Raw genomic sequence first — 25745 nt, 5'->3', positions numbered from 1 at the left:
AACCCTTGTATTGTAGCAGAAACCTTTTTTCCACTCCTGCATAATTAAAAATGATCCCATGTCTTATATTGTTTATTAAATACGCACAAATTCACTCACAAAAAAAACTGTAGAGACATTATTTAAACATATAGCTTATAGGATCACTTCATAGTTGCGTAACAAATGATTTCTGTGCGGCGTGCACGTGGAAACGCACGTGTCGATAGCGTGGAGTCATTTTAGTGGCAGTTGTGGTGCGGATGGAGACGCCGGCATTCACCCTTTTGCACCACATTCACTTCCTGGCACCACTGGTAGAAAGTCCCCAAAACTCTTCTGGAGCCGATTCAGACGTTTCTCTTTCTCAGCGTCTCTAGGATGTTGGCATCACCGGGGCAACGCCACCCTGTATTCAGGCCACGGCCGATAGTGGGACAAGCGAGCGCCGCTTCGGCGCCGGGCATAGCTCCACGCTGCAAGCAGCAGGTCTCCGTTGACCATTTTGGGCTTTTCACATCATTGACTTTGAAGTCGAGTCTAGCAGGCTGCGGTAGATGTCGGACCTCAGGAAGCGCGGGTACGAGTCCTTCTCCATGAGGTTGTAGACGATCCTCTGGGCGTCGTTAAAGCACTCTCGGGTGGGCGCCGCCACGTTCCTCCTGATCAGGTCTCTGGTCTTGTGATCAATGTTGATCTGTGGGAGGAATCACTGTTAAGAACCACAGATTCTTACATCGCGGGACATCAGCAGCGTTCTACCTCTCTCGTGGCCTCAGCCTGGATGTAGCATTTGAAGATCTTTTTGGCTCTGGAGGACATCCTGAACGAAGACCTGATCTTCTTGTAATCCTCACACACCATCCAAAACTCAATGTTCTCATCGCTGAACTCGGACTTCAGGAAGGCCTGGAAGATCTGTATCCCGTCTGAATGTAAACAAAAAAACAGCGTTCACCCACAGTCCAGGAGGAATGTCGTCTTTAAAAGATCATTTAGGTTACATTTGGATGAAAGAAGCCTCTCCAGAGAGAGCGACCACTGTGTCATCTCCTCAAAAGACAACCTGCAAAAAGGGGTCATAGAGTCACGACCACATGTTAACCATATAGATTTCTAGCTTGCTGTGAGGGTTTAATCCACTTACCCTTTGGTTTTTGGGACCTGAGATGACCTGAGGCAATACCTCAAGGGTCTGCTCCTGTTTGTTTGAGAAAATGTACAGAAGTCATGCCTCATTTGGCGGACAGGCTCTTTGAAGGCAAATATTGCATTGCTATGACAACAGTGGCAACAGCTTACCTATCTTTCCCCTTCCTCTTGTCAGGATCCATGTCAGGACGCCGTGGCTGTCTATGAGTTATCCTGTCCAGTCGACAGACAGTCACAATGCTGCTTTTAGCTGCCTGGAAGCGCCCCCGCGTCTGCCCGATCTAACCGGTCCGCATCTGGTTATATGGGTGCGGAAGAATGAAACATGGATGGGGAGCAGCGTCACAACATCATGCAGCACCAACCACAGAAAAAGAGGAAGTGAGATATGACGCATGCATGTGCTGACTGCTACTGTAACTGGTGGCCTGTACTGTAGCCGCACTACGGACTGTTTGGTTGTCAAGGGGATGCAAATTGGCCGATGGAAACTCCTGCACAAATGTCACCTCGAATGCTTCGAGGCGAAATGTGGAAGGACACCATTACAGGAGAGGGGAGCTATTTCTATCACATTATTGAACTTATCTTTCTTTTTACACAAGCTGTAAAATTTACAGACCAATACATGAGTCAGGATGAAAATTAGCCAGTTAGCTTTCAGTTGACAAACGCACCCATTTGATTCACAGTTTTCTGCCCCCCCGAAGTCTATTTTAGTCCTGCTTGTTATTTCTCCGTTTTTTTCCTCCCACAGATTAGCGAAAGACGAGCATGTCAGCATAAGCCGAGCCCTACTGACGTGATCTCCAGACATTCTTTCACTTATTATCGCGGTTCTTGCTGATATAAAGCTGTGGCAGGGATTAAAATCTCACCAGGACTTGGTGAGCTGCGTTAAAATGTGGAAATTTGCTTTGCAGATGACCATTATTTCTTCTTTTTCCTTCATCCCATTCGCCATTTAAAACGCACCAGCTGCAGATTTCAGGTGACATCACTGCGTCGCGGTTCCAATTTGATTTATTTTGTATCAGGTTGATTTGAACGCTCTTTTAGATCAGTTAGATTTAAAAATACCAGCACAGTTGCGGAAAAAAGTGTGAACAAAGAAGCAAGTCATCACATCATCTGACAAGCCTCGGTACGTGACGTCAGCATGCTAAAGTGGTTTTAATTCTCTTTCATGTGTTGAACTGTGGCTCATTTACTTTGCTTTATTCACTTCCTCTTCAGTCAGAGGCCATGACAAAACAGCCTCCCGGACATGCGTTTATAAAAGAGGACGAAAGAAAATACCCATTCGCTCTTTCCAGCAACAGTGTGGTTCAACAATTTTCTCCCCCAAATTTTTTCTATTAATGTGTGTGTATGTGTTCTTGTTCATGTTACATAGTGAGGACCAAAACACAAATGTCACATGCAAAGTGAGGAAATTAGCAGAAAGTGAGGACATTTCGACTGGCCTGTGACTTTTGAGGTTGAAGGTAAGGGTTAGAATGGAGATTAGGTTAAGTTTAGGTTAAGGTGTTTGAGAAATGTCTATGAAGGTCCCCACAAAGATAGGAGGACAATTATAGGTGCGTATTTATATCTCAGTGATGACCGACATACAGAAAAAAATTTGTTTACAATCTGAAGGACGATGCACAAAATGTATTCCTCAATGTGTTAAAAAGGGGTTGAGCTGTTATGTCATACTCTTTTTGGTGGTCTGTTTTACAGGAAGTGGTTTGTGTTAAGACGCCAGAGCCCCAAACACTTGCTGTCGTGACAAAAAAACTGTTATCTCAGACATGTGTTTTATCAGTGCCAGCACTCATCTGTGGGTTTCCTCCAACCGTCACTGTGTCGGTTCTTGAGCGTTCATCCCTTCCTCAGAACAGAAATGGTGTTAATCCCCTTTTCTTTACAGGACAACACTCATGTGGCTTTTTCTAACATGAGTGAGAAGAGAAGAAGAAGTGAACTAGCCCCTGACATCACACACACACACACACACGCACACGCGCGCACACACACACACACACACACACACACACACACACACCTAGTCCTTAAAACCAAGTGTTCATCCTTAAGCACTCCTTTAAAGTTGTGGGGACCAGTCAATATGGCCTCAATTCATAATAATGTCCCCACTTTGCTAGTAGAACAAGTATTTTGTAATTAATAAGGAGCAAAAACAAGGACTCACGCACACAGAAGAATATTGCTCAGCAGAGTGTAAAATCTTCTAATCTGTCTTTGGGTAATCTGATTAATAGTTTTACATCGAATCAGGTTCACTCTCTTTTTAATTAACGTTGGTGGTTTTTGGTTTTACATCTGTTTTAATCTAATTTGCAGCTGGTATCTGTTGCATCACTGTGACTCTTGGCTGTTGAAGGACTCTGTTGCCACCTTGTGAATATGTTGTCCAGAAACCGGGTCAGTCGTCAACAAAGAATTTACATCGCATTCAACCCCTTCCCCCCCTGTTGTGAGTCATCCCTGAATTTGTGATTTTTTTAAATCTAAAGATCCAAGATGAAATTCTGTGGGATTTTTTTATTTGCATTATTTGATAGTGTGTTGATAATACTTTACAATAATTTATTACAAACCTCATGGTGGGATAGATAATTACAGAATTATGTGTACAGATCTGACTGAATTAAAGTAATTGAGTTTAATACAAGTCTCAGAATCTCTCTGCTGTCGCAATCTGAGAGAAGGAAAAGCTAATTCTGCTAGGGTTCAGAAGCTGGAATGTGTTCAGCACACCGAGAGGAGCTCTACAACAGATGGGCAGGATGGTCACCTGGACTCGTTTCTCCTCAGGAGTCCCTGATAGATGTCAGATTTCAGGAAGCGTGGGTAGCAGTCCCTGGCCATCAGGCTGTAGATGAGCTTCTGCGCCGTGTCAAAGGATGTCAGACTCGGCTGGCACATATTCTTCGTGATGTTCTCTCTGGTCCCACAATCTATATTGACCTGAAATTACACACAATTAAACAACCTTTGATCTTTATCACCACAGCCACAGTTGTAGCCATCAGTAAAAGGTCCTGTCTCTTTACCTGTTTGGGTGCTTCTGTCTGGACAAACTCTGAGTAGATCCTGTTGGCCGAGGAGATCATCTCCGGGACCGCCTTGATCTTTTTGTATTCCTCGCAGGCCAGCCAAAACAATATGTTCTCCTCGCTATACTCGGACTTCAGGAACTCACGGAAGGCGATCTGCCCGGCTGGAAAGGTGGGGACACTGATGTCAGTCTAACCAGGCGCGCCGATACTTGAGGAATCAGAATCAGAGTCTCACCTTTGCAACCCAGAACCTTGTCCACTGACTCGGCCCATGTCTCAACATCCTCCAGGGGGTCCTTGGGGAAGCAACAAAATCTACCCTTGAAAAGAGCATCGAGATCTATCACTAGCCACAGCGCACATCGCCAACACCACACCACTGGCCAAAATGTCAAGTTCAATTTAACAAACAGCGACGTCCCGTCACAGCAAAGGTGCGACTTACAGCACTTTCCACATGGCTGCCTGTCGAATAATGCAATCAAATATGCACAAAACTCACTTGATGGCCATCTCCTGGTGCTCTGTGCAGGGAAACCCAGATATGATCCGGCCAGACTGAAGGTGGGGTCGTTATTGTTGGGAAATAAAAGAGTCAAGTGTTCTAAATGACCACCCCTCCTCCCCACCACCATCACCACCACCATGCACACCCAACATGAATGGAATATATGGAAATTTGTATGCAAAGTGCCCCCGATTGGGGGGTGCGCACCGTTCCATGTCGATCGCACCTCAGTGAGATGAGAGCTGGGATTTATCCTGTCTGCATCACTGTTAATGAACATTTTGGATGTCATTAACGGAATTGATATCCGTCAAATTTTACATTTTAGTAGACTGAGGGCTTTTTGAAGGGCACCATCAGGAAGGGTTTATATCTAAATAATGATGAGCAATGGTCAGGAGGGTCTGGAAGAGATCCTAAACCATAAACAAATAAATATAAACAAATTCAGCATTAAGAAAAACTCCTTCCTGTCCCGCAGTTTGCATATGTGCATCAGGTTCTGACAAAAACAATGAAAATGTCTCAGGTTTGGTTTTCAGGGACTCAACAGTCGGGTTCTGTGGCACCGTCAGAAATGAAAGGAAAAGCTGGAGGAATTTTTCACCATCTAGAGCATTTAGAGAGGGTGACTTAATCGTTGGTGTGTGTCCGGCGTGCACGTCCTCGACCGATGTCGTGGACGTGGCGTTAAGCGTGTTTACTGTAGCCGGCATGCAAATGCTCGAGGGACACACGTGGAGGACGTGGCTCTGCTCACTGGATTTTTCTGTAAGTTCATTACAAGTCTGTAGTTTAACCTGTCCTGACCTCCCTGACCACTGGTGGACGGGTAAACCCGTGAATGTAAATGACGGCAGGAAATGGAAAACACCCAAGCTGCCCGGATTTGCATGTGCTCAGAAGCAGCAGGTCGATGAATTTGTTTTTCAAAAAAGACGCCGCCAGGGAAGAAATGAGGCAGAGGTACTTGCACAGACTATTGATCATTCGGTCTTGTAGAGATTTGACCTTTTTCTTCTTCTCTCCTTTTTGATTAAAAGTCATGCTGAGTGGTCATCCTGTGGGGGTGTGGGGGGGTATCATCTGACATGTTCTCATATTGACATTGACTGGTCTGTGTTCAGTATTTATAAGAACCTAAAACCTGCATTGGCGAAACTGCATTTCCCACTTCTGTCCTCTAGGGGTCACTCTGGTCCTCCACAGTCATCATGCATATTTATAAAAAAATGATTTATTTTTCCTACCAGCAGCATTGAGTCTGTACCACTGATCAAATTGATTTAAATATGATTGCCTGAGTTTTGTCCAGTGAAGGACGCTGACTATTAAACAAAGCAAACACGTCTAAGGAACAATGGTGGAGGGGGTCACACTGACCTTGGCGTCGCCGAGGATCAACCCCGCTTTCATAAATCTGCAGCCTTTTATATGATCCCTCAACTCGCTTTCTTTTCTTCTAAGAAACTTTGGAGATTTGGCCCCCAGCCTGCAAAGATTGTTCTGAAAAACTCTCCTGCCTCCAGAGATCTGCCACCTACTCAGTGATAAATGAAGGAAAATTGTCAGCCAGGCGTTTCACTCACCCCCCCGACCAATATGAATAGATGCCTCTGGTTATCCTACAAATTCTTCACTTAAAGTACAGTTTCATTTGAAAGTGTCACCTTGAAACTGGCGCAAACATGGCCTTTTGCAGATGTAATTATGTCCATTGATAATTTGGGAGGTTGGAGACATCAAAGGCAAAAAACGCCTTTGTGAGGCAGGACTGCGTTTTCTCCCGGGAAATGTAAATTTGAGATCAATGCTGCTAGATTAGAGCAGAGAAATGTGACTATGTGGGGTAACATGTGAGCTGACGGAGCTCGAGGGTGCCAAACATCCTTTTTGTCAACAGTGAGGTTTCCTACGAAGGATTATAAAAAAATTTGGGCTGAGATGCCCGTACATTTGTGTATATTCAGGTATATTTTGCCATTCGTCTTTAATTTTTCAGTAATTTGCAACGCCCGGCTACACTAATTCCCCCATACGTGCGATGCAAACGCATTACATCTGCATTTATTAAATGGAAATTAATGACAACGGGGCGCCACTTTTATGAGAAACTGTTTATTTGAGTGGTTCTATATTATATACAATTTACATAAGCAAGGCAGCACGTTCAGTATGATCAATGCTATACATTTATTTTAATAGACATTAGCAAATAAACAACGGCATCACAGTGATGTTATTCAAACCTGTGTTTGATGAGTGTGACGACACTATGATATTTTGTAATCGATAGCACGGAGCTGCGTCCCTTATTAAAAAGTTCCAGTCGTTTGCCGCCGCCACCGTCACTGCAGGTTAAATTGAATCCATTTTAATGAGCTATGGTCAAATTAGCTCACGCCTCTTGTCAGAGGAATGGAAAACAAAGCAATGGAGGGAGATTTGTGAAGTGGAGGAAATGAGCTTCCGCACAGCTGTAGTTTGAGGAGAAACAGGATTTGTAATGCCAGAGTGGGGCACCGGAGCTGAGTGGTCTGCTTCAGGCCCCAGGTTGGTTCTCTTTCTGTGTGGAAGCTCATCTGTATGGTCTGGTTTCACTTCCTTTGATAAAGTGCAGTAATAAAATGCGCCGACACCCCCCCCCCCCCCCCCCCCCCCCCCCACCACCACCACCATCACATCCCCCGACTGTAAAAATCCACAGACCCACAAGTTAAAGCAGACATGGACGTCTCTGGCCGGGAAGGTAAGCTCCAGCTGCAGGGAAAGGAGCTAAATGAGTTGATTGATGCCAAGTACTACAAGAGGGTCGGTCTTTCCCCAATCATAAATAAAAAAGGAAAAACTATGCTAAGATCTGCCTTTACATTAATGTAACTGACAGGCTGCAGCGGTTCTGTGTGGGAGGAGACGCCGCAGCAACACAACCTTCATGCTCTGCACGAGAACCCCCAACAGGCCTAGAGCACGGCATTACCAGGCAGAGGGCTCAGCGGCGGCCTCGCCTCTTTCGTTGAATACGCAAGAGCGCGACCTCCTGCGGAACATGGTGGCCCCGGGACCCCTCCTCCGGGTCAGGTTTAGGTAGGTGTCAGAGAGGAGGAACCTGGGGTAGGAGTCCTTTTTCATGAGGTTGTAGACCTGCTGTTGGGCCGCCTCAAAACAGCCCTTGGTGGGCTTGGCCATGCTCCTCTGGATGGCCATCCTGGTGTTGTAGTCGATGTTGATCTGAGGGAAGCAGATAAAGAAAAAGTGACGAATAAACAATGAAATATGGTTCCGAATGGCTGGGCGTGTCGGAGGGGCAGCGCACAATAAACCAATCCGATTGCGATCTCCCGCTCCCTTTAGGAAGCAACGGCACAAGATTTGCTGGCGAGATGGCAATCTTTCCTCACAGAGGCAGAAACAGATTTGCTGAATCTATCATTTATGACAGGGCGGGACAGGATATCACTCAATTCCAGACCCATTTTCCTTTGCATGTGCTGCATATTTGAGCCGTCTGGTGCGTCCCTGTTGACCCTCAGACCCGGACCTTCATCATCAGATGGCCATTTTTAACACGATATAAAGTTAGTTACTTTGGGGGCGGGGTTTGATGACTGGTTACTCGTGAAGCTTCAAACTGCTCCCAAACAGCACCGTCACCATCTAGATACGTCTCTCTTTGTTCACTTTTCCGCTGGTGTTGAACAAAAAGTGAGTGCGTGCTGCTGTGTTCGACTCTACAGACAGAATGCCAAGAACTGAAACCAACCAAAAGCCTTTAGCGATCAGGGCCACCACAGGGCATGAACACGTAGCAGATAGCAGCTTCGTCCTCCACACAAAGGTAATGGAAACCTTTGAAACCTCAATCGTCTCCCATGGCAACGTCCGCATTACAAGCTGTTTTGTATGCGAGCTCTGCTCAATTCCATCAGCCTCACATGTTGCATTTAGGGTTTTTAACCATTTTTCAGACATTTAGCAGAAGCAGAATGGGCCGAGAGAGTGGAACCAAGCAGCAGTTTCTGATGCACAACCTTACCTCTTTAGGAGAGTCTGTCTCACAGAAAACCGTGTAAATGTATTTGGCTTTGGAGAGCATTTTGGTCCTCGAATCGATGGTTTTGAATTCTTCGCAGGCCAACCAGAACTCGATGTTCTCCTTGCTGAACTCTTTCCTGAGGAACTGAGAGAAGACCTCCACCCCGTCTGTGCAAGACAAACACAGTCAGACTGTAACCGATAAACAGCTGCACGTCTGAGTTTCCTGACTCGAATGGACATTTTCAACAGAAATCGAACATTCAACTGTCACAGGGGGCATCTGAAAACGTACAACTCCAGTCTGCCTTGCGGAGCGATAATAAGGAAGTTGCAGTTTCAGTCTGCAGCCGAACTCTCGGTATTAACTATTTATTGCCTCCGGAGCCGCTCTACAGTGTACAATTCAAATTCAAATTGTGTGACAGCGGAGGAAACTTTCTCGGACAGCAATTTGACAGGTGGTGTGAGGCGCTGGGGGTGCCAGGCTGACCTGAGTGGCTGAGCAGCTCTTCAAAGGAGTCGCTCCATCGCAAAGCCAACTCTGGTGAGACGCTGTGGGATGATAAAAAAGACACGGTCAGCGCTTCTCCCACCAACGGGGGATTCTCGTGACACGCCGCCTCTCCATACGTGCGCCTGAAGTCATGAAACGAATGGGTTTTGCCTCACTTGTTGGCGGTGCTGTTTGTCGTTTTGTGAGGGCTGACGTTTTCATGGGAGCCCGACTTGGCCAGAAAAAGGCTCAGCCGACTCGTCCTCTCCTTGTCTTTTTGTCTGCCGTGACAGGGTAGAAACATCCATGAGGGTCCGCAATCCAGAGAATTCAAAGTAGGCAACATGATGGTGGTAGAAGCCACACACGCACATGTTTCAACCCTCCCCTGACAAAATGGCAACCGTTCCTCATAAAACAACTACGGCTGAAGGTTAAAAGACAAACTACCAGACAATTAATGCACTGGAAGCTACAATCGACACAAAATCGGGCGTAAAACAACCAACCTGCTGCTGTCTTCCTTCATCTTCGCCGCCTGCGTGGCTCCTGGACCCAGCATTCTGAAATACACTTCCTCCTTCTGGGCCGTGAAGCTGAATTGAGGAAATAGAAGAAGAAGCGTTTCCATGTCGGTCTGGGCTGTCTGCTGTGCAAAGCTGCAGGCCGGGTGGAGGCGGGGGTCAAACGAACTGTTTGCTCAGAGACTCTCTTCACCTTTTATAAAGCCTGGATGTCTTTCATTCTACACACCTTCCACTTCCTGTAACACTGCAACTGTGAGACGGCCGTGACAGAAACCCCCCTGAAGGGGTTTGATAAGAAATTAAAAGGAAGAAAACAAATCTCCTCCATCAGCCGCACCTGCCGTGCGCTGTTGCTTACTTGTGTTGTTGTTTTATTAGCTCATTCTCGCGTTTCCCTCAAGATGCTTCAAATAATCCTGATTCTCCTCACTTCATTCATCTAAATGCTTTAGTGGTTTGCCACCGTTCCCACTGGTCGTATCCGAGGTGCTAAATGTCTCTTCTCGGTGGGCAGTCCTGGGATCTTTTAGAGGATGCAGGACTGTGAAAATGTGACAAAAAGAGGAGGAATAACAGCAGGCGGGAGACCGGGCACAGCTCTTTCCACAGCATCACAGGCATAATAGGGAAAGACTAACTCGCTGCGACACGACGGAAAGCAGCGGGGGAAGAGACGTGCAGTAGGATAGATGGAGAAAAATGTGATGTCTGTGTTCGATGCGACCGGTGAGGAACAATTACGCTGCTTCTTCAGCTCCGACGACAAATGAGCAAATTAATAAAGCGTGAGACTAAAAAAAAAGGCGACAGCAGTTTTATCATCGTAATAAAGTCACGTCTTTTCTCGGCGTACCCTTGCGTCTTTGTCTTTTGCTCGTTTGCACGGCACTCGGGCTCTTCGTCTTTATTTTGCGGAGTTGTGACAGTGCGTCTTCCCCACACGGTTAACTACTGCCAGGCTGTCGGGCCTGTTTACGAAACACTGCCATCCATCGGATGCTAAGTGCTTTTATTTTGAAGGCATGTTTACTGCACCGTGACCTGTAGTCAATAAAATGTGACAAGAATCTATCCCACAATGTTGGCTTCATGGCACAGTGATCAAAGCGATGTGTCAGACCAGCAGCAGGAGCAGATCCAATCCAACCATACCTAGCTAACATTGCTATAGCTAACAACCTCCACTAACCAGACAGGGATGTTGCCTTATATCCAAACCCTTTAAAATGGCCACCAGGAACCAGGTTCTGACTATTTCAGCAGGCTTTACAGGCTTTTACTTTATTTTGCTACTGCACACATTTGTGATGGCGTGTCCCACCGATGATCTTCCCCTTCTGTGCATTTAAGTTCCTGTTTTGTCCTTCAGACCATCATTGTCAACATCTGTGAATTCTCCCTGAATGGAGGCTTGGCTCTTTCCTCTCACGTAGAGGAACGGGGCGACGGGTCAATAAACCGAGGCTGCTTCCCTTCAGGTGAATTGTGGGCTGCTGACTCATTGAAACAACATTAAACAGCAGTCATTTAGCTTCACTCGCCTTATTTGTCTCTTGTCAGCACACCAGAGAGGAGAAGCAGCAAAATCGATAGCCACCGTCAGGCACAAAAGATTAGGATTGTATTAGGTGATCATTCTGAAATTATACTCCCGATCACATCTTTAATTGTGTATCTGTTTCATCAGCAAGAGGGCACGCTGCCGATGGAACAAGCGCGCGCATCGACCGAGGCGATGTCGGTCAAAAAGCAATTAAAGATTTAAAGTTTGCCTGAAGTTTCTATAAACAACCGCCTTTGAATTCAAACATCACATGATTTCTGGTCGGTGTTTATCCGTCTGCGTTGCCAGGCATCGCGTTGATTTTTTATGGGCTGTCGTTGTGTGTTGCACTGCAAAAGAGGAAGTGATGGAGCTGAAACTGCAACTTGGTGACACGGCTAGAGGAGGAAGGACGGTTCTTACTTCCTGTCTGAGCTGCTTCTCCTCAGCAGGGATGCTTGTTTTGTTGCAGTTTTTTTTTTTTTTTTTGGACAATGCCGTCAGGAAATTAGATCAAAGTGGAAAACAACAGACAAACAAAAACATGCACGCAAAGTTCCAAAACACCCGTCAAAAATTCACTTTAATGCTGTTATTTTTCTGTTGCCAAACAACGGCGGGCCTCTGTGGGACTGCTGTCACCCTGAAATGGAACACCGAGACTGAGATTGGGGTTGTCAGCTGGGGGTCAGTCAGGGATTGATCTCCCCCGTGAGGCTACAGTGTGACGGAGGACTTTCATCTGCTGCTACTGTACGCTGCATATTCCATTTGATGACATCAGATTAGAGATATGATGAGCGTCACTCAGATTTGAAGTGTGTTAGCATCTGAGATATTTGCTTAAGAACAAACAAACTGAGTAAATGTGTTTGGAGAGTTTGTCCGTGAAGTGGGAAGTGTAGTTTTGCATCAAGCAACGCGTTCAATCATGTTTGACTGTCGCTGTTTTGTACTATAAAAACGTTACCTTTTACGGTTGTTTGGAATCAAACGGCATGACTTGGGGGCGGGGGGTAAAAACAAGATATTGGATCAGATTTTATATTACAGCTCATGCAACCAACACATCAACTGTCCAGAGTCTCTTCTTGACTCAACTGGGACTGTTGGGACAGACCTCAGAACCACCCCTCGAGCCTGATCGGGCTGTTTCCAAAGCTGAAGCACACTGAGAACCAGTTCAAGGGAGACAACAAATTTAGGGTCTGTTTGTCGCAGTTTAACACAAAAGACATAGCCTAGCCTTCATTTTGAAGCTAATCCCTGTCTTTTCTCGACACTTCAGCTCCCTTCAGTCTAGCCCATCGCATTGGTTCTCCCCTCTGCAGCCTCAACGGCCCTTCAGAGTTTTTCATTCCATTTTCCCGCATTCCTCCGCCTCCTCGTCTCCGGTGCCACTTGGCAGCCGCGCTACGCTGTGCTCTTTTTATCGTTTTTTACACTGTTATTGAAAAATTTCTAGGTAGACTAACAACAGGGGGGGGGGGAAACATGCTTTGGCCCTGAGGACTGCAAATCCTCATCAGATTCTTCTTCTTTTATTGAGTTTTATTATTAAACACACCTACGGTAACTTTCGAATTAGCTTTCAAATGTGAAACGCAGTACCAAAAAATAGATATATATATATATATCGCAGATATCAGCGTTTTATTTTAATACACCTCAAGGTTACAGTTCGTCTAACGTTCCCGTTCTCTGGCTCTGCGATCTTTACGGTAAATACTGAGCTATAGGCACCATGGTGTTGCTGTGCACTTTCTCTGTGCGCTGGTGAGAAACTCATTAAAACCCGGTTATTGGTTTCATGCACCGTGTGCATCCTAAATTAAATGAAGCGTAAAGAAGAAAAGGAGGAAATACTATTAAAAATTCTGAAATGAGGTTGTAATATCACTGTATTCTTCTAATTTATGTGAGGCGAGCAGTGCCGGCATCACCTAACCGGTACCATGAATGTGCCACTGTGTCACTGGTGACGGTGCAGATGGTGTTTCTACACCTGTGATTCCTGCAGAGAGTTGGGGGGGGCTGCACGTGCAAACCAACGCCAGCATGTATACAGCAGTGGAACCAGTTAGCATTAAATGTGCCCCTTTGGCCTCAAGCACGGACCCAATTACAGGCACAGACCAGAGATTTATCCACACTCAGAAATCCCCTCGGCCCTGACGGTGACACGGAAGCCATTATGGAACCACAAGAAAGCCGGAGGAAAAATGAGACTTAAACGTGTGGGCTGATGTAAAAGTGGGAGAAAACGCCACCTTTCAACACTTAAACTGATGACGCTCCAACTGGTGGTCCACTGTGCCGAGGTGACGTGTGTGTGCGTGCGTGCGTGCGTGTGTGTGTGTGTGTGTGTGTGTGTGTGTCCTTTTACGTGCTACACACTGAGTTCTAAAACACTCATTCTTCTAGCAAACTGAAGACCAAGCGGGGAGTTTGGCCATTTGGTCCTCGCAACTTCAAAGGACTGTTTGAGGGTTAAGACCTGGTTTTAAGGTTGATATTAGGACTGGGTTCAGGTTGGGTAGCTGGGGCGGTTAGGAGGGATGCTGTTTTCTCACAAAGTAAGAACTATAACCACGTGTGTGTGTGTGTGTGTGTGTGTGTGTGTGTGTGTGTGTGTGTGTGTGTGTGTGTGTGTGTGTGTGTGTGTGTGTTCACACCTCTCTGGTCGGCGTCGGGTTTCCCTCATTAGAATTTACAAGAAGCTGGTGATCTTACAGGAAACCCCATTTTCAGCTGATGTGCTTGACAGGGAGTGTGACATCACTTCCCGTCAGCCAGCAAGGCAGGTGCAGGCGGACATGAGGCGCGTCTGTGAGAACCCGGTCTGAAGCGAGTGTGAAAGGCAGACGAAGCGGCTGTGTTACGGGAAATTACTGACGCGGTGAATGTTTTGATGCGTCTGTAATGATGAAATTAAAATGAGCCTCGGTTTTGGGTCGGTTTAGGGTCCCCAGTCAAACCAGTGTGTGTGTGAGACTCGGGACTTGGGGAAGATCCTGAGGACCTGGCGAGACCACTCAGAGAGGTGACAGTGCTAAACTCTGCATCACTCTGTGAAAGATGCTTACACTTGGTTGATGTTAGCAATAACCAGCTAACAGCTGCAGACCGGGAAGTGTGGTAAATTAGAGTTTTATCACTATTCAACTATACTGGGGGATTTTTCTCGCTTACAGTTATGGAGAAAAAGTCCATAAACACGTCTGCTAATGATTAGATGAAAAAAATAGGTGTTATAAAAACAACCCAACTAAAGTGTAAACAGTTTATTTATTCAGGACTTTAGATTACAACATTTATTCTGTTTTTTTAAAGTGATTCGGGTATTTTAAAGAGAACATCAGCACTTGAAAAAGGTAAATTCCTTTTCAAAGTCGAGATTTGACCTTAGCGTCCGCTATTCTCGCCAGTGGAGAGACGTTTGTGATAAGTAGGCGAATTTCTAAAACAGCTAACGTTTCCTCATAGCAGTCTGTTACAACCAGCCTTTTGGTTTTGTTAAATCTGCCAATGCTAATGTTCTTGCACAAAACCACTACAGCCAGCTAATGTTCCCTTACATTAGCTACAGGGCCCTAATGTTCCTGCCACATGCACGCCACAGCCAACGTTCCCCCTTTTGTCTGTCACCTGGGTGATATTTCGGTAGCAGAAAAGGATTTGAAAAGCAAAAAAGAGATGTGTGAAATGTTTTCATGTAAAAGCTTCAATGCGAGGAAATACCCAGGTTACAATAAATTAGCAGGAAGTAATGCTTAGCTAAAATGTGTCACTAAGATAAGCCCTGAAATTATTTTAATCAGAAGAGTTAACGGTAATTTCCTGCCACATTGTGGTAATCCAAGCACGACCTCTTGACACCTGGAGTTCAAGAAGAGGCCCAACACCGCCCCCTGATGCTAATAAATAATACAACAGCATCACCCGCGCCCGGAACTACAGCTGTGGGATGGAACATTTCATTTAAATGGACGTCGAGCCGCGACCTCAACCTGCCGTGGCTGTGTGCCCCCTCCGCCCCTGGAAATACTGAAGAAATCGCCGAGTCGGATTCCTGTTGCCTGTCCGTGAATCACAATATTTGAGATCTTCGCGCGATGATGTGAACTCGTCTTCCGGTTCTTTATCGTTTGAGGCTCATTTTACGTCCTTTAAACTCGTTCCTGAGGTTTCAGGTGTAAAAATCGGCTGTCATCTGGGACGGAGCCGAGTTAACGAAAGTGTGCCAAGACGGGGCCCCAGATGCGTCTCGACTTTATTTATTCATTGGCCGTGACTGCTATTGGACGTGCTGGTCCTCGGTGAAGACGCCCTGACTGATGTGGCTGCGGACAGGCCCGGACAGAGCTCTCTATCATGGCTCCTTGGTAAGCAGGTCCACATGCCGGTGGTGACGGATTCCACTCAGCCCCCGACGACACGCGCACACAGATCAGAATTAACACGCCCCAAGTCACTGCTGATCAATAATCATTTACTCCTGAGGACGAGCTCGCCTTTGTAGTCCTCCAACACCCCGCTGGACGTTTCCCTCGCGGCGCACGCCGTACTTTCACTGCCGGTCCAGAAAAATCGCCCTCACGGACGCCAACAGACGGCGGCTGCCAGGTTTCTGAACAGGCAGAACGAGTCATTTTAATCAATTAGCTCAGAGAATTTGTCGCTCGTGATTAGGCCGCTGGGGGGGAGGTGATCGATGGGCGCTCCTGCGCGGGTGGATAAGTGTCCTATTTTCTGCCGTGACGGACGCCGCAGACCCTTAATATTCTATTCAACAGTTTCTGCTCCAAAACAGGAAATGGAACACTGCAAAACATACAGGCAGAAAATAAAAACAGCTTCCCGCTGTGACGGAGATTGAAAGCGACGGACGTGTGTGGGATCCCCTGCCGTCCTGCTCCCGGATTGTAAAATTAAAACCGTAAAGTCGGTTTCATATTTATTTCCTCTCCGCCGCGAGCAGGTGAGAGGTGAGAGGTCAGAGCCGGCACAACACCGAGGCTGGCAGGGATTCAGTGTCACCCTCAAGGACGTTTTGGCGAGTCTAGAGGTCAGCGACCCCGCTCGATGTGCTTATACTGCTGAAAGCAAGTCACCCATGGAGCCTCCCAGCATCCAGAATAATTCGTAAAAACTTCCTTCCTTGTGTCATGTCTGTGGGGGAAATAATTAAAATAGTTGCTTCTGTGTATGTCGGGAGGAAAAGAGTCGCTATTTCGCTAACGTGACTACAGAGGACGCGTTTTTACCCAGCGCTGGCTTCTCAAAGGCCTCGGTGACACTTTTCCCGAAAAGTTCGCTTCCCTTTGCTCTTGCTTTGTTCCACGCCAGCCTAATTAGAGCGCGTTATTTGGCCGAAGGTCTGCGAGACACATTGCACCAATTATCAGCGTACGATAAACAGAGCGTTATCTGCGGAATCCCTCTGCCTGCCAGCGCACCAGGACGGGAGCGCGATTAATATGCAGGGAAACCAGGTCAGAGATAAAACCGTCCATCGGTCAAATTCCGGAAGGGGGGGGGGGGCAGCAAGCAGGATTTATCCTTCATGCAACAGAAAGGTAGCAACACTTCTGTGCACAGGCTGGGAAGCAGCCTCAGTATTTCTCTGCTTCTGCTGCAGCTGAACACAACAAACACATTTCTGTGAGTCACCGGGTCACAACTCGACTCCACAAACCCGAGAAATAATCCCAGAATCCCTCAAATTACCAGCCAACCTGTCATCCTGTCAGGAGCTTTTACTCCAACCATTTCCCAAACCCTCCACATTTGAACCGTTTACTTAAAATAGTGGAGAATATTTGCATTCCTCTCAGCCCGTCGAGCACTGGAGACGTGTCCCCGTCTTAGCTGGAGGGATGTAGCCAAACGGCAACAGCTAACAGGCGCATAAGCAACAGCTTGCTGTTAATATCAGAAATGGCCCAAGGTTTGGGTCTCATCCTGTCAAACGCTGTCGATTGTGACGTTTCCCCCAGTTTAGCATCGGAGCTGGAGCTGCAGTGGTGGAAGCGACTTGTGTGCTGCCAGGTTGCATCAGTGCAAAACTGGGAAAACGCGAGCTCGCAGGCGATTTCAGCGCGCCGGCGGAGGTGAACAGCAGAAATTTGTTTTGGAAAAAAACGGAATTATAATCTGAAGAACCACCTGCGGAGATGAAAGAGAAACTCGCCCCTCACTTCAAAGCGGCGGTCACAGAGGAGGAATCTTGACTTTGAAAAGAGCTGAAGAAGGATGACGTGTTTGTTTTTTCTCTTTATGACATGAAGAGCATTTTGGACTTCATTCCATTTTTGAACTGAAACTACTTTTTTGGCTCATGTACAACAGAATAAATGATGCATTAATTCCTGAGTAAATACATTTTTTTTTTTAAAGTTTTGCTCCTTTCATTCATATAAATATTTGAATAACCCAGATTTTCCTTTTTTATCTAATCACTGACTGAACTTCCCCACAGAAACAATGGCAAAAAAACCAAAATCTTGTAATCAGATAATCTCCGTGCGACAACTCGCTAAATGTGAGTAAAAATCCAGGAAACCGGAGCACTTCGGGGGGATAAAAGCGCAGTTATCGATACCCGGGCCCTGTTTTACACGGTGGATCGCAGACAGGACGATCCACCTTCGTCTCCTCTGGCTGCTCGCTCCCTCGTTTCTAATGAAATTAGAGATGAAATCAAGCGTAGAGGCTTCGGTCCGTGCTGATCCGCAGAGATCCGTGAGGGCTGACGTGCAAACGATTTCTTTAATTCAGCAGAGTGCAGGAAAAAAAAAAACCCGCTGTACTTCACAACCGGCTGCCCAAACGATTTTTTTTTCGCAAAAAATATCCCGCAGGAGCTTTTCTACATCATATGCTTGTTGTTTTTCCCACTAAAACCATACAAGAAAGGCGGAATTATGACGGTGCCAGAACAGAAGGCAGAAATCTGGGCAAAATCATTCAACATGGCGCCGGCAGACGGCGCGGGGACGGAGCGAGTGTCGCCTGAATGAGGTTGAATCGTTTCGTTTTTCGGAAATTGCGCTAAAGTCTCCGACGTTCCTCAGCTAGTATTGCGAAGTTAGGTGCACTCGAGTAAAGCACCATTCAGAAGAAAGAACAGAATTTCACCTGAGAGGGTGACATTCACATAACGTGGATAATGATGAAGGCTAACATCTCAAGCTAACACTCCACAGGTGTAAGGCCACACGTTTCTCACGGCAAATGCACGTGTCTTGAGAAGCCCGTAAATATAAACATAAGAGGATAAATGGAAGCATAAGTGGAAGTTTTAGTGAGGCTGTTTAGCTCGTGAAACATTAAATAAGACACTTTTACTGCTGATAAATGAAACATTTAAGCTCGTGGGTAATGGACGCTTCCTCTCGAGAGCCGTTTCCCCCCTTCACGTTATCAGGTATCTGCATGTTTCACAGTTCCTTCCCACTCCGAATGAAATGAACGGAATATTTTCTATCCATTTCCCTGCCACTAAATGCATCCTCTCCTCTCTTTTGATAGCATCAAAAAGGCTTTCCTGAACCAGTAATGGCGCCTATTCAGCGGCGCTCATTGTAAAGTAATTGTAGGACACCATTATGGCGAACGCACGCCACTGGCGTGTAAATACCTTGTAGGAGCCTTGTGTTTCTGTTTTGACGTGTAGACATTAATCACAGCAAGGAGACGACTTCTCTTCGAAAATATGTTGACAGCAGCTGCAGCCGGAGAGAGATGCATTCAGAGGCTACAACTGCACATGCTAACATTAGCATGTGCAGTACAAGCTAAGATAATGAGGTGACACATGAAATATGTATGGCGTGCAAGCTAGCAAAAGCTGCAGCAGAGCTCATCCGTCATTTATTTCACCTAAAAAAAAGGTGTGGATGGTTATTATTCCTTTACAGCAACCTTCCACGGGGGGTAATGGAGATAACTGGGGGCGCGCAGCTGTTTTCCATCTTTATATGTCTAATTTATGTGCTGGAGCCAGTTACAGGCAACACAGGCTGAAGAAGAATTTAGTTTACTAGGATAGAGAAAGAGAGAAAAAGACTGCAGCATATAAATTAGGAAATGTGGAAAACTGAGGTTAAACTTGACATCGGAAGGGCCCGAGGAAGCTGCCAAAATTAAAAAGGTGCGAACGAAACAGACCTTTTTTTTAATATTTGAACCGCCTCAAAGCAAAGAAAAGAGCAATCAGGACACAAACCAGCCTGCCGAAGATTTCAGGCCTTTTCCCTCAGAAATCAGCAGCAAATTAAACCTTTTTAATGAAGCACTGCAAGCAAACCCAGAGCTTTGTTTATTTCTTCACGCTAACGTGAGCCAGTCTGGATCAGCACAGGTTTCTGGGTTCATCTCCTGACGTGCTAAAAGGCCACAGTCTTAAAAGGTTACTTGTCTTTTTGAACGTTTTCCAACCGGCTGCAAAGGAACAAAATGGATTTTTCCGTCCCATCATCCACAGACACCTTCAGTTCAGAGATGAGTCCAGTTTGAAACATTTATTTGCTCATTAACCCAAAATAATTAATTAATTTCCTGTTTTGGGCTGCGGTAGAGGCATGTATTCTAGCGAGCATCCATTATTATACACTGTAAAAAAAGCATGTCCATGTAGGTCACTGTAATTTTTAAATTAGATTAATAAAACATTTAATATCACTCATAAACACACCGAGGGGTTTTGACGTAACCTGCAAGGACAAGAAAAGGTTGCAGAAATGGGAGTTATCTGCTGTTAGCAATAAATCCTCCATATCTCATCACCTCCACTTTCTGTTTTCCACATATTTACCTTTTACAGTCAATCCCCCTCATGCACGCGTCTCAGGCGCCCTCCATGTCGAAATGCATCGACGTGGCGCCGCCCTCTGTGCACCAATAAACCCGATTCGATCGTTTCCAAACCCGAGATTGAGCGACACGTTAGGATCGGCGCCGGCACCGGGACCCCCGCCGCTACAGTCCGTCTAACGTGCATGTTAATGGAAAGCTTCTTTCTCTAATATCTCTTTGTCTTCGCGAATGGGAGTGTGTGGTCGGAGGGGAGATGTGTGTGTGTGTGTGTGTGTGTGTGTGTAAGGGGGGGGACTCTAGTCAGCATGATTTACTTTCAACGGAGACAACCGCTATCGCCCAAAAACAGGAAATTCAAGTGGCGAGGCTTCCTCTTGGCCTCAGAAACATTTTGCCGCGCCGGAGTGCCTCGTTCCTCATATTCAAGGGGGGATTAAGGCGACGTGTGTCTCCGGACACCCCTGCTTCCTGTTCTGAGGACTAATTAAGAGCCAAGAAAACAACATTCAGCCTGGAATACTCATTCAAAGGGCTTCCAGAGACCAATCATCCTGAAAATGTCACTTTGGGCCTGACAGATCATTTGGCAAAGTAAATTAATCAGGACTTCAAACTGCGTGCCACTCACACTCTCAAACTAATGAATAATTAATTCAGGTGGAAACCGGGAAGGGATCAATGGCGGAGGTCTTAAGAATGCGGCCAGAACAGCCCCTGACAGAAGAAGTGGTGGAATCGATAGATCAGCAGCCAGAAACCTGAGTCAGAGGGTTTTCTGTTGTGTTTAACAGCGTCCACTGATAAACAACAACGTGCTGGCTGACAAGCTGATCTTACTCTTCGATTTTAAAATTAAAAAAAAAAAAAAACCCTGCAAATCATCTCCGGAAAATCTCCGTGGAAGAGAGCGAGCACGGTGGGGGAGGGGGCAGCCTTGTGCTCCTTTATTTACGGCGTCCAGTAATTGCCTCTTTCATTTCAACCGACTCACAAAGCGATACATGAAAAAGCTCCGTTGTCGTGTCTGAGGAAGGACGCGGTATTCCAGGCTCAATTTCCAGGCTAGATGAGACAGTATTCCGGGTTGGCATGTTCTCCCCGTGTCTTGCTGGGTAATCGCCGGCCCAGACGCACACATGGGCTCATGATCTCAGTCACTCGTGCTTGTTTTTCCCAAACATAAAACAAACAGCTCCTCTCTCTGCCCTTCCGTAGGTCTACATGGAAAGGTTAAGGCAGGGTGCTAGGCAACCACGGGGTCAGGCGTGCTGGTAAGTCTCTCTGCAAGAACCCACACCAACACAATGCCTTGTACTTCTATATTTGTGAGGACATTCATATACATTCCCCAACTAACCTGCCCCCGACCTTGTAAACTCAACCTTAACACCACGTCTCAACCCTCAAACCTTTGAGGTTATGAGGACCAGCTTCCCAAAAAGGTCCTCACTTTGCTAGTCTAATACGGAATGTGGTACTCAATATGTAGTAAGTACAAGAAAACACACACACACACGCACACACACACACACACACAGGCAGTGCAGCTCATCAATAACACATCCGTCATCCGCGCTGTTGCCTGTCATGTGAAGGCGCCTTTGAGCTGTTTTCAGGAAGTTAAGTGATGCAACTTTCTGAGCCCAAATGCAGATGAAGTACACATATTCCTTCAGATGTTCAGGCGGGGCGGATGAGGGGTCTCTGCTGACATTATTGTTTCAGCACGGCAGGATGAAAGCTTCCAGAAGTGCCGTCACTGACCGGCTTCGCTCGTTTTAGCCCGACGCGCCGAGGAGGAGCATTTGCACATCTGTCACTCCGTCATAAAGGGAAGAGAAGGCGGTTGTTCACCAGGGCAGAGCTCAAGACGGCGCCGATCTGACAATATAAAACAAGCAGGAGGCGGCGCAGACGCACATTTACGTCAGCGCCTCTATAGCGCTCGGATAAATATGCCAAACATCAAAGATTCTAAATGTAAAATGAGTTCTGGGGCGCATGCCTTTAAAAGTAGATCACACATTGAAGATGGAAAGATTATTGTGGCTCAGCCGCCTGCAGCAGGTCTGATCAATGCAACACCAGAATTAAAGCAATAAAGCATATGGGATTTATTCACTAATCTGGGGGAAAGGGGGGGGGGGTCTGCTTAGGATCGATCCACCGGAACGGTGATGAGTTTTAAATCTTTCATCAGGCGGCTTCTTTTGTTGTCTTTGGTGGAGGAGTGTTTTCTTCCCTCTGTGGGTGCAGACGAGGCCGACAGGTGTCACCTGTGGAGTTAGCGTGTCCCCCCAGTGCCACACAGGTGTGTGAGAGACACAGATGTTAGCTGGACTGGAGGCTCATTTGCCCCCCAGCACGAGGTGAAGTTTCCACACACTCTCCTGCGACCTCCCGGCCTTTGAAGCTCTGGGAATAATAACCAATTTTCCTCGGATGCTGTCCGCCCGGGATCTGTAAACCGTCTGTTGGCGCGGCGTCCCGGCAGATGTAATAAACAGCCATCAAAGCTGTTTATTCCCGACAGAAACAGCACCGATATGAGCAAAACCCAAACAGAACGGAGCAGAGCCGCAGAACATTTCCCTCTGAATTATTTAAAGACCGGCCAAAAGTTTCCGGGAACCCGGCATTTCATTAAAAACACCGGAATTTTATACCTGTTTTGCATCAAGCGTTTAAAGTGTGCACAGCTATTAGACTGTTAATGGTTGGCATTTGACTTCAGTGTAGTATAAAGTAAAAGTTTATTCTTGTACAGGTTTTTGTATTTAAACACTGAATGAGTGCTTCCACTGCCGGAGGATGTCCTTTTATTAAATTCCGTATATCTGCGGATCTCCCCATTGTGTGTCTTCAATCAGATGTCATCAGAAGTGCCATAAATGAACAATGGTGGTGGCGCCCGCGCTCCGAGACCCGGCGCTCTGGTTAACCTTGATTCAAGTGTTCTGTTAGCAGTAGCTGGAATAAAGGGAAGGGATGTCAAAGGAACCCCGGGGGCCTCTGGCGCGGTGCGGCAGGAGACCATATGGTCTTTAAAAGCATCTTTCTCTGCGCCTGCTTTTAATTCTGACTGAGAATTAAAGCTGTTGAGATGGAAAAGCCCTGAATGCAACCTTCGACCTCCGTGCACACGGTCCTGGTATCGATCCAAGACCGGATTGTTCCAGTAAAAATGACCCCCTTTTAAACAGTAATATGGGAGTATTTAGCAGCCGCTGGTCTGTAATAAGAGGAAAGAGGTACAAAGGGATAACAAAAGAGGCCCGAGAGCTCCTGGGGGCTTCAGCGCCTCTCAGAATCAAAGGCCACAGTCTTTTATCTCTGATTCTGCGGCCTCGGCTCGATCCGTACTGATCTAAAATTACTTTCTGGTTCCAGAACATTATCCTGCCTCTGCACTCGCCAGCCATCAGCGGTGCACAGGTATTAATTATAAATCCATTAAAAGGGCTAGTTCGTGCACAGTGCCGCTATTAGCAGATGACACGCCATTATTTTCACCTCCCTGCTACGGCGCCGAGCCCCGCCGCTTCTTGGCCGGGTTCACGGGAGCGAACACCTCAACTCTTCCAGTTTGGAAACACATAACACCAGCGCGGGTCCAGGGAGTTGACCTCCGAGATGCATTAGCAGAGATGCTAACAGAAGTTAGCAGCTCCGACAGGGTTTCTAGACGCACTAAACAAGGACATGAAACAGCAACAGGAAATTCTTTATTTAGGGAACCTGATACTTCACATCCCACCGACTCCAATCGCTCTGTGGTGCCAATTCCAACACCGATCCGGCATCCTGCCGTTTATTGGAACAGTCAGAACCTACCCTGATGGAAGGCAGCACTTATTTAGATGATACAACAACGGAACAATACAATAATTAGCTGCCATCGGCGGTATGGGACAACTAAACCAGGTTGCCCTTGTCCCTTCCACAGATTTCATCGTTCACCCCTCCTGATATTCCGGGCGCGTGATCAAAGTAGTTTATTTACTTGTTTTCTGCGTGTTACAGAAATAAATTGAAATCTTTCAGCCATCACACAACCGCACGTAATCTCAAATAAAGAAACGCAGGAACAGTCCCGGGCAAAACAATCCTAATACTCCGATGGCAGATAAAAACCGTTCCCGGAGGCGTGAAATGCTGCAAGAAATCTAAAGATACGAGAGCGGCGGCCATCAGCTGGGAGAGGGATCATGTGTCTCTGCCAAATCAGTTTGTTTGTGGAGCAGGTGGACCGAGTGCAAACAATAAAGCCAAGCCTATTCCAATTTGATTTTTCTGTGTTGTGCGGGGCAGATAAGCTGTAATCAAATGGCACGGTGCAGTTTCAGAACAGGGAAATCTTGCCTTGGGAAATCACGGACATTTTTTTTCCCTTTCCTGTAGATAGACGCTCCCGACAGCGTTATCCTCCGAATGGTAAGCAGCTTTCCTGCTCGGCAGATAGTTTTTACACAAGCAGAAATCTGTGTTGAAATGAAGAAGAAGAAAAAAAAAAAGGCAATTTGACAATTTTTCCCCAATTTGATGAGCCAGATAAGGTGAAGGGACTAATTACGATCGCGGGTGACCACCTCAAATGAATTCCCGCCTGATTGGAGGGATGAGAGTGAGGATCTGACCCCACCTTCAGCGGTTAACGTCTATTTAAAACTGCATAAAAGAACAGCAGAAAGGCAAAAGATGCATGTAGGAAATTAGCCTCAGGCTAATCACAGTTTCAGAATGAACCATCTGAGCCCCCCGGGGGAGGGGAAGGGTGTCAGGGCACACCTGAACAGAAATTGGTTTATTTCATCCTTGCTGCTGTTGATTTTCCCTCTTCTATTTCAGTCCAAAGTGCCGCCGTGGCCGAAATAATGATACATGCCGCACTTGCGGTTATCCTCCGTCTCCTTATCGCCAGCCGCGCACTCACAGACGGAACACCTGAGCTGTAATTCCTCCCCTGATTATCTCCCGTTGGGGCGCGCCGCAGCGATAATGTTTACTTCAGTGGCGTGCTGCTTTCAAGTGCAGCCAGCCCCCCCCCCCCCCCCCCGATGATACAAGTCCGTCAATTAGAGTTAACACCCTTCGTTTCAGACCAAGGCTTCAGGGGCCTGTGAGCAGACGTGACCGGTTTGTCAGCCTGGTTATTTTCGCGTCACACGTCGGGAATTCACAGCTACAATTGATCACGGCGTCATTTCAGTGGGTTTTACATTTAATTCCAGGAGACAGAAACAGGAAATCTATCAAGCTGAATCTTAGTGGTCACCACGTTTCACCAGGACTCAGGAAGCTCATTTCTCTCAGTAATCAACACGGCCGATTCTATACGAGTCCGATTACGTTACCTTAAAGAAACTGGACTTACTATATCAGAGGTGTCCAAATCCAGTCCCACGGGCCGCAGATTTTCTGTCCTACTGGGCTGAAAACACTTCCTCCAGGTGAAAGCTACCTGGTAGGACTGAAGTCTTAATTCCATAGTTTGATAATCCTCAGAGATGAAGAACTCAGGAGAGCGGGCAGAGACTTGGAGCAGGTTACCAGGACAGGAACGAGACCAGAAACCAGGAAATCAGTCTGAGGAACAATGCTGGAGAGTCGGGCAAGA

At 46.6% G+C, this 25745-nt stretch overlaps 3 protein-coding genes across 4 annotated transcripts; all 3 read right to left on the bottom strand.

The window, feature by feature from the left end:
- Nucleotides 1-56: 56 nt before the first annotated feature.
- LOC101078046 (regulator of G-protein signaling 13-like) lies at nt 57-2949 on the bottom strand. Its single transcript, XM_003975804.3, has 5 exons — nt 1282-2949; nt 1127-1180; nt 984-1045; nt 742-908; nt 57-676 (listed from the first exon to the last, which is right to left on the bottom strand). Exons 1-5 carry the CDS (start codon nt 1311-1313, stop codon nt 494-496), a joined length of 498 nt encoding a protein of 165 aa, XP_003975853.1. The 5' UTR covers nt 1314-2949; the 3' UTR covers nt 57-493.
- Nucleotides 2950-3671: 722 nt separating this feature from the next.
- Nucleotides 3672-6392, bottom strand: LOC101078273 (regulator of G-protein signaling 21-like). The gene is made up of 5 exons (XM_029831205.1): nt 6378-6392; nt 6091-6247; nt 4435-4519; nt 4194-4360; nt 3672-4107 (listed from the first exon to the last, which is right to left on the bottom strand). Exons 2-5 carry the CDS (start codon nt 6121-6123, stop codon nt 3931-3933), a joined length of 462 nt encoding a protein of 153 aa, XP_029687065.1. The 5' UTR covers nt 6124-6247; nt 6378-6392; the 3' UTR covers nt 3672-3930.
- A 417-nt stretch (nt 6393-6809) lies between these two features.
- On the bottom strand, nt 6810-25745 carry rgs18 (regulator of G protein signaling 18). Of its 2 annotated transcripts, XM_011616630.2 has the most exons (7): nt 25503-25745; nt 24491-24609; nt 9748-9834; nt 9415-9519; nt 9236-9297; nt 8744-8910; nt 6810-7938 (listed from the first exon to the last, which is right to left on the bottom strand). In XM_011616630.2, exons 1-7 carry the CDS (start codon nt 25614-25616, stop codon nt 7684-7686), a joined length of 909 nt encoding a protein of 302 aa, XP_011614932.1. In that variant the 5' UTR covers nt 25617-25745; the 3' UTR covers nt 6810-7683. The 2 variants fall into 2 exon arrangements, with proteins under 2 accessions (XP_011614932.1, XP_011614933.1); XM_011616631.2 differs by lacking the exon at nt 24491-24609 and having other exon boundaries at nt 25503-25641.

This window comes from Takifugu rubripes, chromosome 22 (assembly GCF_901000725.2).
Source record: "Takifugu rubripes chromosome 22, fTakRub1.2, whole genome shotgun sequence".
Classification (NCBI taxonomy): Eukaryota; Metazoa; Chordata; class Actinopteri; order Tetraodontiformes; family Tetraodontidae; genus Takifugu; species Takifugu rubripes.
This window is presented reverse-complemented; position numbering and strand designations above follow the sequence as displayed.

Coding starts and splice junctions, on each gene's coding strand:
- LOC101078273 (XM_029831205.1), bottom strand. CDS start 6,123: ATGAAAGCGGGGTTGATCCTCGGCGACGCCAAG. Junction 4,520..6,090: donor TGATCCTCGGCGACGCCAAG/GTCAGTGTGACC, acceptor GCTCTTTTCAAG/GGTAGATTTTGTTGCTTCCC. Junction 4,108..4,193: donor AGACAGAAGCACCCAAACAG/GTAAAGAGACAG, acceptor GTGTAATTTCAG/GTCAATATAGATTGTGGGAC.
- LOC101078046 (XM_003975804.3), bottom strand. CDS start 1,313: ATGGATCCTGACAAGAGGAAGGGGAAAGATAG. Junction 1,181..1,281: donor AAGAGGAAGGGGAAAGATAG/GTAAGCTGTTGC, acceptor TCAAACAAACAG/GAGCAGACCCTTGAGGTATT. Junction 677..741: donor AGGCTGAGGCCACGAGAGAG/GTAGAACGCTGC, acceptor TTCCTCCCACAG/ATCAACATTGATCACAAGAC.
- rgs18 (XM_011616630.2), bottom strand. CDS start 25,616: ATGGAATTAAGACTTCAGTCCTACCAGGTAGCTTTCACCTGGAGGAAG. Junction 24,610..25,502: donor ATTTGGACACCTCTGATATA/GTAAGTCCAGTT, acceptor ATTTCAACACAG/ATTTCTGCTTGTGTAAAAAC. Junction 7,939..8,743: donor AGACAGACTCTCCTAAAGAG/GTAAGGTTGTGC, acceptor TGCTTCCCTCAG/ATCAACATCGACTACAACAC.